The 13,517-nt window shown below is 38.5% G+C and overlaps 1 protein-coding gene across 1 annotated transcript; it reads right to left on the minus strand.

Moving 5' to 3' along the window:
• Positions 1-404: 404 nt before the first annotated feature.
• GCK72_012480 (uncharacterized protein) lies at positions 405-12,177 on the minus strand (the record flags this gene model as incomplete). The annotated part of the gene is made up of 31 exons (XM_053729148.1): positions 405-467; positions 517-732; positions 788-940; positions 988-1,078; positions 1,127-1,237; positions 4,154-4,525; positions 4,579-4,781; positions 5,182-5,317; positions 5,365-5,556; positions 5,607-5,966; positions 6,011-6,214; positions 6,262-6,585; positions 6,629-6,832; positions 6,880-7,203; positions 7,247-7,441; positions 7,489-7,692; positions 7,741-7,902; positions 7,953-8,123; positions 8,194-8,373; positions 8,421-8,636; positions 8,687-8,740; positions 8,785-8,967; positions 9,014-9,100; positions 9,150-9,341; positions 9,401-9,607; positions 9,669-9,953; positions 10,185-10,250; positions 10,355-10,573; positions 11,450-11,707; positions 11,870-11,974; positions 12,020-12,177. 31 exons carry the CDS (start codon positions 12,175-12,177, stop codon positions 405-407), a joined length of 5,895 nt encoding a protein of 1,964 aa, XP_053583920.1.
• Positions 12,178-13,517: the final 1,340 nt, after the last annotated feature.

Here is a 13,517-nt window from a genome sequence, read left to right on the forward strand (position 1 = left end):
TTCCTATCTAGATGGAAAATAGAAGGAGATCAATAAATTAAAATACATTTTTATTAATGACTATGATAATAAAATGAAACATGAATGCAGATTAAAAAACAAACAAACAAACATCATAACAAAAACAAATTGTTTCCTAGAAAAAAAACAAGAAAAATAAATAGAAAATATGAAAAAAAAACAATCGAGTTTCAAAATTGGGGATTTTATGAATCGTGAAAGACAGAGAAATATATATATACACGTAATGCAAAAAAACCCGTACAATATAAGAATGACGATCGATATGAGATGATTTGACCTGGCTTGATATACACATAACAGAGCGATAAAAGACAATTAAAATGAATAAATTATTTAATTATAACTAACTTAATAAAATATATGATGTTGTACAAAAATCCTTATTCATTTCGGAGATTCATAACTGCCCGAAGAGCCACTAGCACCTTTTCTTGCGGAATTTTCTGAAAAAAAAGTTCCAACATGTTGTATTCTAACTAAACAACTCCTCACCTCAGGATGTACCTCATAGTCCTTCACCACCTTCTGCACCATCACCTGAACCTCCTTAGCCAAAGATCCCGTCAGTACGTTGGCGGTAGCCAGAAGGATCCGAAGAACTTTTGCAACACAAATTGAGTTGTCATCAGTTGATTCTTCCGTTGCCTCCCGTCTGACCATTCTCACTGCATCGAACAGGGATTGTCTCACTTCCATTATTTTTATGGTCTGTAATTTTTGACTTCAGTACTTATTTCATTTATTTATTATTTTTAATTCTTACCTCCGCACCAACCAACTTCTCCATTCTCACGTTGACTTCTTCCATCAAATCTTTCAAAAATTCCAGATTTGCTTCCACCATTCCATCGTGGAACGCTTTCATCAACCCTTTCAAGTTCTCCAAATTCATTCTGATAACAGGGTTTGTCATCATCTAAAATATTAAAACAGTTTTATGTTAAATTCACTAAGATCACTTACATCATTCACCTGGCCTGCCACAAACTGGCCCATTTTATAGAAACGCAGGTACCCTTTATCATCCAATTGGAATTCACCTCCACTCAATATGCTGAAAAATAAATTTTTAGTTTCATAGGCAGTTTTTTTATTTACTTACACTTCTTTCACTTCATCCATCAGTGGGATTTTGAAATTGATTATCAACGATGCAGCGATGTTGATGAAGTTGTACGTGGTGGGGGTGGCGCATGTGACGCAGGAGATTACTCTGAAAGTAAGGAAGACTAGTGGTACAGAAAATCGCCAACTTTTATTACTGCCATTTTGAAACTGTGACTTTTTTTGAAAGCTTAGATAATCGAAAAGTAATTTACTTTTTTGTGGTTTCAAGACATACCCAAAACTGTATTGTAACGACATGCCGACATGTCTTTCTAGACATTTCGATACAAAATTCGAAACAATTCGACACTAAAAAACTAATAAAAACGGAACATTCAGGTGAAATAGAACAGGAAATCCCAGTCATAGTTTAGGAACGTCAGGTTTCGAAATGTCCTGGACTCCTACTTTTCGATCAACCGGACCAAATGCGGACCGTAACGTAACTTGGTTGAACTGAGATTTATGATTCTAATTGAAAACAAACACTGGCTAACAAAGTTTTTGAGAGTTTTTATTATCTTTAGAAACACGAAAAGTTTTCTAGAACACAGTTGAAAAACGAGACAGGAGCGCAACTCGCTCAAAACTCTACATTACGAGCCGAAAAAAAGAACCAAAAATGTCAGCGAGATCTACAGTAAAGAATGCGACACTTGCAGTTTTTAGTTGAAAATTGTAAACTTTGTGAGTGTGAGCCGGCCTCACTGATAGTCTTACAATATTCATTATTTATGGACTGTATAGATCACAGATAAAGCTTTATTTTTTTAGTTGACTACTTTTTTGTACGGCAGCATCCTAAGAAGTTATCAATCGTCAAAAAAATTTCTCGCAATTGTTGCCGTTTTACAGTACTAAAAGGGAGAGATTTTTGAGCTGTTTACATTGACTGCCTGTAACTTCTTAGGATGTGTTTGCACAAAGAAACTGTCAACTACAAAAATGAAGCTATATTTTTGATCTATACAATCCATAAACAATGAATATTGTGAGACTATCAGGGAGGCCGTGCCACACTCTCAAAGTTGACCATTTTCAACTAAAAACTGCAAGTGTCACATTCTTTATGGCCAGTACTGTATGTCTCTGAAATGATACGGGACGGATGACTAGTCGTTAATGTCACGCGGGCCGGGGTAAAATGCCTTTTTGGGTCATTCGTGAGCGATTTTGGCACTTTATCCATTCTACCCCGACCCGCGTGACATTAGCAATTAGTCGTATTATTTCAGACACATACAGTACCGCTCAAAAGTATATTAACTTTTTGTTTTTTGATCATAACTTATCTCAAATAGGTCCGATTGAGCTGAAACTTTGGGAAAACATTTATTGTAGAGTTTTCAATATATTTACACAAAATCTGGGTAAAAAATCATCTTCCAAAAGTTTTTTGCACAATTTTCGAAAATCTCGAAAATGCGAAAAATGGCATATTTTCGTTTAAATGACCAGTGTATCAAAAACAGGTTGTAGAAACAGGGTTTATGATACTTTTCTGTTAGATACAGACTAGTTCTTCAATTTTTGAGTACTGGTCCGCAAACCTAGGCATGCTTTCTATGTACCCCATTCCGGCAAAGTTAGGTGGTTGAGACAATTGGAGTTGTGAGGTTCAAACTACTGTGAAATAGTTTTTTTTTGTACAAAACGGTGTAGGTTTGCGTTAAGCTATTTGAAAAACAATGAAGAACAATTTAATAATACCCCGATTCTGATTAAAGCCCTCAATTAGTTTTTGGAGACGTTCAAATGTCAAATAGGGGGCCTCTGCAATACAAATCTGACACGTTCCAGAGTCAAATTTCATACTTATCTGAAACCTTCAATACCAAAACTTTAAAGACTTATTATTTGAGTATTTGTCAATATTCTGAACCATATTCTGAAGCACAAATTCGTAATTGGAAGCTGTCCGACTCTCTGCAATCTAGTACATAATTTTTCAAAAAACTCAATATTTTATAATTCCTTTTTTTCTCGAGAAATAGTGTCTAGCTGATTTTTTTTTAGTTTTTTACATGAAAAAAAGACTTTCATAGATTTCCAACAATCAAAAATGTATTAACTTACGTTGCCTTATGTTTTCATACTGTAGGCAAAAGCTTCAGTTATAACATGGATACCGCGTTGTTACTTTCTAGTGTATACATACGTTCCAACAAAATAAGCGGTTCAGAATATGGTTCAGAATATTGACAAATACTCAAATAATAAGTCTTTAAAGTTTTGGTATTGAAGGTTTCAGATAAGTATGAAATTTGACTCCGGAACGTGTCAGATTTGTATTGCAGAGGCCCCCTATTTGACATTTGAACGTCTCCAAAAACTGATTGAGGGCTTTAATCAGAATCGGGGTATTATTAAATTGTTCTTCATTGTTTTTCAAATAGCTTAACGCAAACCTACACCGTTTTGTACAAAAAAAAACTATTTCACAGTAGTTTGAACCTCACAACTCCAATTGTCTCAACCACCTAACTTTGCCGGAATGGGGTACATAGAAAGCATGCCTAGGTTCGCGGACCAGTACTCAAAAATTGAAGAACTAGTCTGTATCTAACAGAAAAGTATCATAAACCCTGTTTCTACAACCTGTTTTTGATACACTGGTCATTTAAACGAAAATATGCCATTTTTCGCATTTTCGAGATTTTCGAAAATTGTGCAAAAAACTTTTGGAAGATGATTTTTTACCCAGATTTTGTGTAAATATATCGAAAACTCTACATGAAATGTTTTCCCAAAGTTTCAGCTCAACCGGACCTATTTGAGATAAGTTATGGTCAAAAAACAAAAAGTTAATATACTTTTGAGCGGTACTGTAGATCACGTTGAGATCTACATTCAGGTTTATTTTCAGCTCATAATATTGAGTTTTAAGCGAGTTACGTTTTGGTCCGGTTGACAAGTTTGCCTGGACCGTTTTTCAAATGTCTCACAGAAATTTTGCCACTGTATACGTAATTTTAACGGTAGTTTTTTTAGTATTAGAGCATTAGAGAAAAAATGGACTCACTTGATTCTCACATCCTCAGCCGCTCTCTTTTTCCGCTCATTCATTACCGACTGTTGATACATTTTACAAATATCATTCAACGTGAGTTGCCCATTTGCTTGTGCTTCTGTGAGCATGAACGTCATCATCTCTTCCATCTCTGTCGGATCCCACTCCTCTAATTCAACATTTACATTACGCGTGAGGGCAATCGATTTTGTTTGGCATTGGAAGATTTTCCTCTCGTGATCAAATTGGAGAGTTATCGCTTCTTCTTTGCAAATTTGAGCGAAGAGTCTTTTGGGAACAGGGGCTTGGGTCATGTAGAGGATCAGCGCCTTGGTGCTGGCATCTATGTCCAAGTTGAACATAGAGTTCAAGATTTTTTCGATACTGAAATTTAAACATAAGTTGACTTTTCAAACTTTTTAAAATCAAAAACTCACTCTCTCTGAATCCCCTCTACTTCAACATTTGGTGTCTGTACCCAGTAGAGTCCTGCTAACACTTCAACTGGGATCGGCTGGATGACAATTTGTGTCATTTTCTGAAGGAATGTCACCAAATCTACAGAAACATCTTTGGGCGCTGAAGTTCTTCTGGATGTTTTGGCTGCTTTGGGTGCTTTGGAAGTTTCAATTTTTGGTGTCTGCAAAATTTTGAGATTATTTTTAATACAATTTTCAAAATTATTATTGTTTAATTATTATAGAAAGTTGATTAATTTAGAAAATGTACATAATTTAACTGTTTTTTTGTAGACTGTCTAATGAATTAAGTGGTTCTTCCGTTTGTTTTTTTTAAACATTTTTGAAACTGAGCATTCTATGTTTGATATGAAGTAATCTTTCGATAAATTGCTTAACCAAACATTCAGTAGCTGTTTAAGTATCAATATCAAATTTTTAGAAAAAATGAACGGCTCAAAAACTAAGATTCAGACCACTAAGATTGTCTGAAGGTGTCTTCAGTAATTTTCACGATTTTCAGTAATTTTCACAAATTTATCATGAAAATCTAAATTTTTTTAAAATAGCTCAACACCGTACCTCATTGTTGTCGGACTCCTGTTCTTCTTCTCCAAAAATTTTGTAAATATCTGACAATGCCAAATCTCGCTCTTCACGATGACTGTCTATTCGAACAATTGGTTCTGCATGACTCGACGACGTGGATGGGCGGTCTCTGAAACATTGAGAACTAAATTTTCAGAAAATTTTTTGGAATCTTACAGTGGATCGTCAACTTGAGCAATTTTTGGTTGTCTTCCGCGCCTCTTATCTGCGGGAGTTTTTCCAAGTGCTCCATCCGTAGCTGCAACGACGACACGGGATAAGTTCCCATACATTGTGAGGTTCTGAGGAAAAAGATTGTCAGCAGTTGCCAGAGTCACGGAATATGGCATGCAGCTATCTTCGGATGGTCTGAAAATGAAACATTTTGAGTTCTCATTTTGTTTGGAAGTAATACTCACTCTCTAGGTTCTTCTTGTGGCGCAGGACACATTGGAGCGGCCGGTCCCACAGGAAATTGTGAATCCGATGACAATACACGAGATGTCGAAGTACTCGGCTCTGGCAGTTTTAGTACAGCTAATATTGGAGAGGGGTCTTTTTCATTTTTCCGCTTTCTTGATGAGCCCTCGGCTGGTCGTTTCAATGGGTTCGATTTTTTGGGAAGCAGATTCGGGACGACGAATGCTGGCGAGGAATCTGCATTTTGTCGTTTTCTGGACGAGCTTGGGATTTTCTGAGCTTCTGATCCCGGAACTTCAACAGCTGATTCCTCCTGTTCTAGAATTGAGTCAGAACTTCCAGCAGGGCTTGTTTCGACACTGAAACAATATTTTTAGGCTCAAATTAAACTTGTAAAAAATACCTTGGTGACGACGTTCTTGGTAGCTCTGGTTCCGGTACTGGCTCTTGGTTGGAGGAGTGTCCTGGATTCAAAGTCGGAGCAATATCATCAGAATCTATTAAAAGTGGAGAGGGTCTAGATTTTTCATTTGGGAGAATCGGAGATGGTTTTTTTGCTTCTTGAAGAGATACAATTGATTCTGCTGTCGAGGTGGAAGGGCGGTTCCTGAAACATTGAAAAGTAAATTTCGAGAAAAAGTTTTGGAATCTTACAGTGTATCGTCCGCCAAAACTGAATTTCGCGGTGAAACGTCAACTTGAGCAATTGTTGATTGTCTTCCGCGTCTCTTATCTGCGGGAGTTTTTCCAAGTGCTCCATCCGTAGCTGCAGGAAGTTGTGAATTCGGTGACAATCCATGAGATGTCGAAGTACTCGGCTTTGGCAGTTTTGGTAAAGCTACTGTTGGAGAGGGGTATTCATTTTTCCGTTTTCTTGATGAGCTCGGGATGTTTTGAGCTGCTGATCCCGGAACTTCAATTGCAGATTCCTCCTGTTCTAGAATTGAGTCAGAACTTCCAGCAGGGCTTGTTTCGACACTGAAAAGATATTTTTAGGCTCCTATTAAACTTGTAAAAATACCTTGGTGACGACGTTCTTGGTAGCTCTGGTTCCGGTACTGGCTCTTGGTTGGAGGAGTGTCCTGGATTCAAAGTCGGAGCAATATCATCAGAATCTATTAAAAGTGGAGAGGGTCTAGATTTTTCATTTGGGAGAATCGGAGATGGTTTTTTTGCTTCTTGAAGAGATACAATTGATTCTGCTGTCGAGGTGGAAGGGCGGTTCCTGAAACATTGAAAAGTAAATTTCGAGAAAAAGTTTTGGAATCTTACAGTGTATCGTCCGCCAAAACTGAATTTCGCGGTGAAACGTCAACTTGAGCAATTGTTGATTGTCTTCCGCGTCTCTTATCTGCGGGAGTTTTTCCAAGTGCTCCATCCGTAGCTGCAGGAAGTTGTGAATTCGGTGACAATCCATGAGATGTCGAAGTACTCGGCTTTGGCAGTTTTGGTAAAGCTACTGTTGGAGAGGGGTATTCATTTTTCCGTTTTCTTGATGAGCTCGGGATGTTTTGAGCTGCTGATCCCGGAACTTCAATTGCAGATTCCTCCTGTTCTAGAATTGAGTCAGAACTTCCAGCAGGGCTTGTTTCGACACTGAAAAGATATTTTTAGGCTCCTATTAAACTTGTAAAAATACCTTGGTGACGACGTTCTTGGTAGCTCTGGTTCCGGTACTGGCTCTTGGTTGGAGGAGTGTCCTGGATTCAAAGTCGGAGCAATATCATCAGAATCTATTAAAAGTGGACAGGGTCTAGATTCTTCAATCGGGAGAATCGGGTTTGCTCCTTGATGAGATACAATGGACTCTGCTGTCGATGTGGAAGGACGGTTTCTAAAGCATTGAGAACTAAATTTCGAGAAAAATTGTGTGATCCTTACAGTAAATCTTTCACCAAAGTTGGATTCTCCGGTGCTGCTTCTGCTGGAGGAGCTGGATCGACTTTCGGTTTTCTTCCGAGCTTCTTATTTCCTATTTTTTCTTTTTTAGCTACTTTCGCAGCTCGAGCTTTTTCAAGTGCTCGATTCCTAGCGGTTGCTGGAGCCACAGAACTGGAAAGTGGCATGCTGATATCTTCGGATGATCTGGAAGTGAAAATTTTGGGTTAACACTTTTTTTGAAGTAAAACTCACTCGCTATGTTCCTCTTGTGGCTCTGGAGAGGTTGGATGGGCTATGATTATCGGTGGAGGTCTTACGGTACCCTTTTTTCCTGGTGGTGGTCCAAGGACCGGTTCCAATCCATGTGATGTCAAAGCACTTGGCTCTGTAAGTTTTGTAGAGTTTGTGTCTTTGCTGAAAACGTAAAAATGACGGTTATTCCTGAAATTTTGAAGAAATCTGACCTGTCTTTTTCAGCTGGTTGTTTCAATGGATTCGACTTGTTGGGAGGTACTGTTGGGACAGCGAATGTTGGTGGGCTGGATGGTCCTGGGATACTCTGAGTTTCTGATTCCTGCTCATCACCTGCTGGTTGCTCCTGTTTGTCAGATGAGTCAGAAATTCCAGTTGAGTTACTGAAAGAATGAAGGTTGGTATTTTTCTGAATCTTGTTAATCTTATTTGTCATTTTCTGATGGAGACAACCTTGGTAGGTCTGGTTCCGGTACTGGCTCTGGGTTGGAGGAGTGCGCTGGATTCAGAGACGGATAAATATCATCAGAATCTATTAAAAGTGGAGAGGGTCCAGATTCTTCATTCGGGAGAATCGGGTTTGCAACTTGATGAGATGCAATTGACTCCGTTGTCAAGGTGGAAGAACGGTTTCTGAAGCATTGAGAACTAAATTTTCAGAAAAGTTGTGGGAACCTTACCGTGGATCGTCCGCCAAAACTGGATACCGCGGTGAAACGTCAACTTGAGCACTTTTTGGTTGTCTTCCGCGCCTCTTATCTGCGGGAGTTTTTCCAAGTGCTCCATCCGTAGCTGCAACGACGACACGAGACATTGTGAAGTTGTGAGGAAATAGATCTTCAGCAGTTGATAGAGTCACGGATCTGGAAGATGGCATGCAGCTATCTTCGGATGGTCTGAAAATGAAACATTTTGAGTTTCCACTTTTTTATGAAGGAATACTCACTCTCTTTGTTCCTCTTGTGGTGCAGGAGGTATTGGAGCAGTAACGATTGGGGGTCTGAAGATTATAAAAAACTTTCAGCAATTCTGATGATTCTCAACACTTGCCTTTGTTTTTTTCCCGGTGGTCTTCCTCTACCCCTTTTTGCCGGTGGTGGTCCAGAGACCGGTTGCACAGGTGCTTGTGAATCCGGTGATGATGCACGGGAAATCAAAACACTCGGCTCTCTCAACTTATCAAGCATACCCTCCATACTTCTCTCTCCTGTCTCGTATTTTCCTTTTCTGAAAAAGAATGGTGGTCTTTTGAGACGTAATTCTGTATTCTTACCTGTCTTCGTAAGGTGTGAATTCGCGTGGTTTGATCACCTTTCGCTTCCCAGCACCTCTCGAAGGCAATGATGAGTTTCGGTCTCCACTGAAAACACAAAAAATACGGTTGTTTCTAAAATTTGAAGTAATCTTACCTCTCCTCATCAGCTGGTCGTTTCAATGGGTTCGATTTCTTGGGAGGCAGGTTTGGGACAATGAATGCAGGCGAGGAATCTGCATTTTGTCGTTTCCTGGACGAGATTGGGATATTCCGAATTTCTGATCCTCTAGCATCATCAGCCTGGTCCATAGGTGAGTCAGAACTATCAGCAGAGTTAGTTTCGATACTGAAAGAATGAAAATTAGTATTTTTCAGGGTCCTGCTAAATACACTTATAAAACTTACTTGTCAGTTTGTAATAGCAACAACCTTGGTAGATCTTGCTCCGGTTCTGGCTCGGGGTTGAATGAGCTTGCTGAATTCTGAGCCGCAGCAATATCACCAGAATCTACTACAAGTGGAGAGTCCTCTGAGACAGTTCTAGATTCTTCATTCGAGAGAATCGGAGATGATTTCATTGCTTCTTGACGAGATACAGAAGGTTTTTGCTTTCTGAAAACAAGAAAACGTTTTGTTGGGTCCCTCTGATTCTAAAGAAACAAAAAATCCTTACTCTATTCCGTCCCATTGCTGTTGGTAATTACCAAAATTATATACTACTGGTTCGACGCTTCTAGGAGCTTCATTGACTCCATTCGACTTTGAAGTTGAAGCATGGCTTGATGAGCTGGTAGTTGGCTCTGAAGATTTTGACGAAGTACCTGATGCACCTTCTCCATTCTGCGAACTCCCGTTTGGTTGGCAACTGACTGGAAGTGTCCGATTTATTCTTGCTAGATTTGGTGTCCCATATACGGCAGCTGGAGGTAGTTGATATCCAGATGGGCGCCAAGCGCGACTGAAAAGTATCTTTTGTTTTTGTTTTTCAGGTTTGGTATCATTTTTCAAATTTTGGAATCAAAAATAAAAATGTTTAGCCTGGTTTTTACATCATTTTTTCCTTTTGCGGACTGGACGCTTCCAAATTGAGTCCCCGTTTCTTATTCACTGCAGGTTCTGCTGCTCCCGGAGCTGTTTCGTTTCTTCCTGTCGGATTTGGGAAAGTCGGGATGAGTGGTGACCCATTTACAGTAGCTGGAACTCGCTGTTCCGTCCTCGAAGCCGGGTCGAACTTCCAGCAGGTTTCTTAGCGGTACTGAAAACAAAAATGTCATATTTTTGGTTCAAAATTTTTCACGCCCATGGGTTACTTTTGGACTTCAACCAGCTTTCAACATTTCAAAATTTGAAAAATTTTACCTGACTGCTTCGACGGGCAATCCTGATCTGATTATCGGTGATTCAGAAGACTGTGAAGCGACTGAAACATCTGGTAGACCATTCAGAGAATTTCCATTTTGTCGGTTATCGGAAGGACTTGGACTGCTCATTGATGCTGGAACCGGAGCTGTCCCTGTTCTTATCGGTGAGATCATGACGTTCGGTGTCCTATTTACGGTAGCTGTGGTCCTAGCGTCACTGAAAACACTAAAAAATTTTGTCTCTTCTTTTTCTGTTCAATTTTTGAATCAAATTGTTTAGTCCTTGATAACATTTTGGCGAGTCGAGGAAGACAAGTAAGAATTGTTGTACTAAAAAAATTGAAAAGCTCTTCAAAGTCAAAAAGTAACGAGGGACAAATCATTAGAAACACACATAGAATGATTCAAATTTCTCTGTTCGCCGCCCTGTTCGCGGTGAGACCCTCGCTCATAATTGTGAGCGCCTTTAAATTGCACACTCTGCGTCTCTCTCTCATAATCTCGATTTTCTCTTTATCACAGGAAAGCAGATAATATTCCTCCCGCATTCGCGTCGGGATAATACAGTACCGCTCAAAAGTATATTAAGTTTTGGTATTTTTCAGTTGAAAATGTCCAACTTTTGGAATGTGTCATGGTAATTCGGATTGTCCCCTCAAGTAGGTTTTTAATGAATCGTACAGATCAAAAATAAAGCTCCATTTTTGTAGTTGACAACTTTCTTGAACGGACACTCCCTAGAGAGTTATGGTCATTTTTAGATAAAACCTCAAAAATCGCACTATTTTGCACCGAAATTGGACGATTTGAGGGGAAAACTACTTTGGCGATATGTAACTGTCTAGGAGGTGTCCATACAAAAAAGTTGCCAACTACAAAAAATGGGGCAGTTAGTTTTACTATGACACATTCTCAAAGTGGGGCATTTTCAACTGAAAAAAGCAAAACTTAATATGAGCAATACTGTACGTTTTCCTGTATCAGTATCGTAGCAAAGTTTCTACAGAGAACACGACGATGAATATTACAGTTGTATTACTTGTTTTTTTCAATAGAGAAATCTTTAAAATTTTTAAATACAGAAAACCCTTACGTGTCTTCCCTGACTGGTCGTCTGGGCAATCTTGATCCAAGTTTCGGCGCTCCAGAAGATTGTGGGACTTCTGGAACTGCGGCTGAGGTTGATGGTCCGACTCCGTTCGAGCAGGATCCATTTTGTTGGCTTTTGACAGGATTTGAAGTGTTTATTGCTTCTAGTTTGCTTTTTGATTGGGTAGGAGGTGCTTGGCCCGGACGACTTGGGATCTCTTGTGACCTGGACGTTCCTTCTCCGAGAGCTCGAGCAGAAGAGCTGTAAAACTTTCATCAACGTACTGTGGATCGATGTTTGACTATCCAAACGTCGGATTTTTAGATGCCCTGTTCTAAAATTTCCCTTTCATAATGACTAGTTTCAAAACCGAGTGGATAACAGTTGATTCTTTTTTTTCTGGATTAATATAAATCAAATTACCTGTACTCAAACTTCCCCGTTTCAGTGTTGTAACCAGTCATCCAAATAGCTCTTCTTATTATGTCCGGACAGCGTTTGAGCAAAGATTTCACAGCTTCCGAAATTCTGAAATGTTACTTATTGTCTTCCAATTATTTAATTGATTAAAACCTGTGTTCCACAAGCTCCCGACTTTCATTAAAAGAGCCACGTTTCTTCTCAAATTGGTTCATCAACGTGGATACACTTACACGTTGATTTTCCCCAGATTTATCAATCATGAAATTAATTAACTCGGCGATATATGAGCAGTGAGAGTCTGTGTTCATTTTCTGAAAAAAACAGACATAATGAAGAATTTAGGGAAGGAAAGGAAGTGTTTAAAGTGAGAGTTTTGAGAATTTAACTGAAAATGAAATTTTTCAAGATGATTCTCGGAAAAATGAGTTGTTGAAACTACATATTTTTTCAAAATTTCAAGATAGTTACAAGTTTTTGTTCTCAAAGTAACAAAAAATACGCGTTAGGAACAATTAAAGTTATTGAATATATAAAAAATGAAACTTTTGCTTTCAAAGTAGCCCAAATTTTGTGTTTTCGGGTGACTTTATTTGAACAAGTTCTTTGGAAACCGAAATTTCGAAAAAATGGACAAAAATGCTTCTTTTTTGAGTTTTCTCTTATAAAAAAAGTACAAATTTTCCCTGTTTTGTGCATAAAAATTAATTTCTTTGAGTTCATATGTCTCACGTGTATAATTATTGTATGAAAATGTGGTTTTTAGAAATCAAATTGCTGCGACAGAATTTTTTTTTCCTCAAATTCTAATTTTGATAAAGAAGTCAGTTTTCAAAAAAGCTTTTTTGTTAATTAGAAATGTACAGTTTGAGTTTATCACTGTTCTGGCGCCATGTTCAGTTTCCCTTCATGTCTTATCAGACCAAATTACTAGACCAAAAGATAAGAAACAGGCAAAAAAAAGCGAAATTTTAAAAAATTTTGACTTCAAAATTGTTTAATTACTCAAAAAAGTGGTTTTTTTGTACAATGAAACATATTAATTGCAAACTTTATGTTTTTTTTCCAAACGCAAAAAAATGTTTATTTTTTGTCATATTAAAAAAAAGGTTTAATCAGATTAAAAACCCATAATAACACCTTCTTGTGTAAATTACGCAGATGACATAATCTACGAACAGTGCAAAAAAAGAAAAGAGGACATGCCGTCGGCAGGCATTCGCTTTTTTTGACCGCTAGCAGAGGCGAGGCAGTACATAAAATCGAGAGACGCCAGAAAAAATGTGTGGCCTGAAGGCAGCCTAAAAGTTGTGAGGGAGAGGAGAGTGTGTTATGGCAGCGCTGAAGAAGAATGGAGACGCAGAAGTCAAAAAAAATGGAAGGCCTCTCTCTTCTCTTTTCTTCCCAATACACCATCCTTCTACTCAATGTGTTGCGTCGATTGATAGATAGGGGGGGGGGGGGTATTCGTTTTTGTGTGCGGGCTGGAGAAAAGAGGGGAATTGGGAGGAAAATGTAATTCATACGTGATCAGGAGCTGCCTGATGGGAAAATTACCGAAAGTATAAGAAAAATGAGAGATTTAGCCAATTTCAGAAAAAAAAATGAACGCGTTTCAATGAATTCACAAAATAATCAACCCAAAAATTCT

The sequence above is a fragment of the Caenorhabditis remanei genome, chromosome IV, assembly GCF_010183535.1.
Source record: "Caenorhabditis remanei strain PX506 chromosome IV, whole genome shotgun sequence".
Taxonomy (NCBI): Eukaryota; Metazoa; Nematoda; class Chromadorea; order Rhabditida; family Rhabditidae; genus Caenorhabditis; species Caenorhabditis remanei.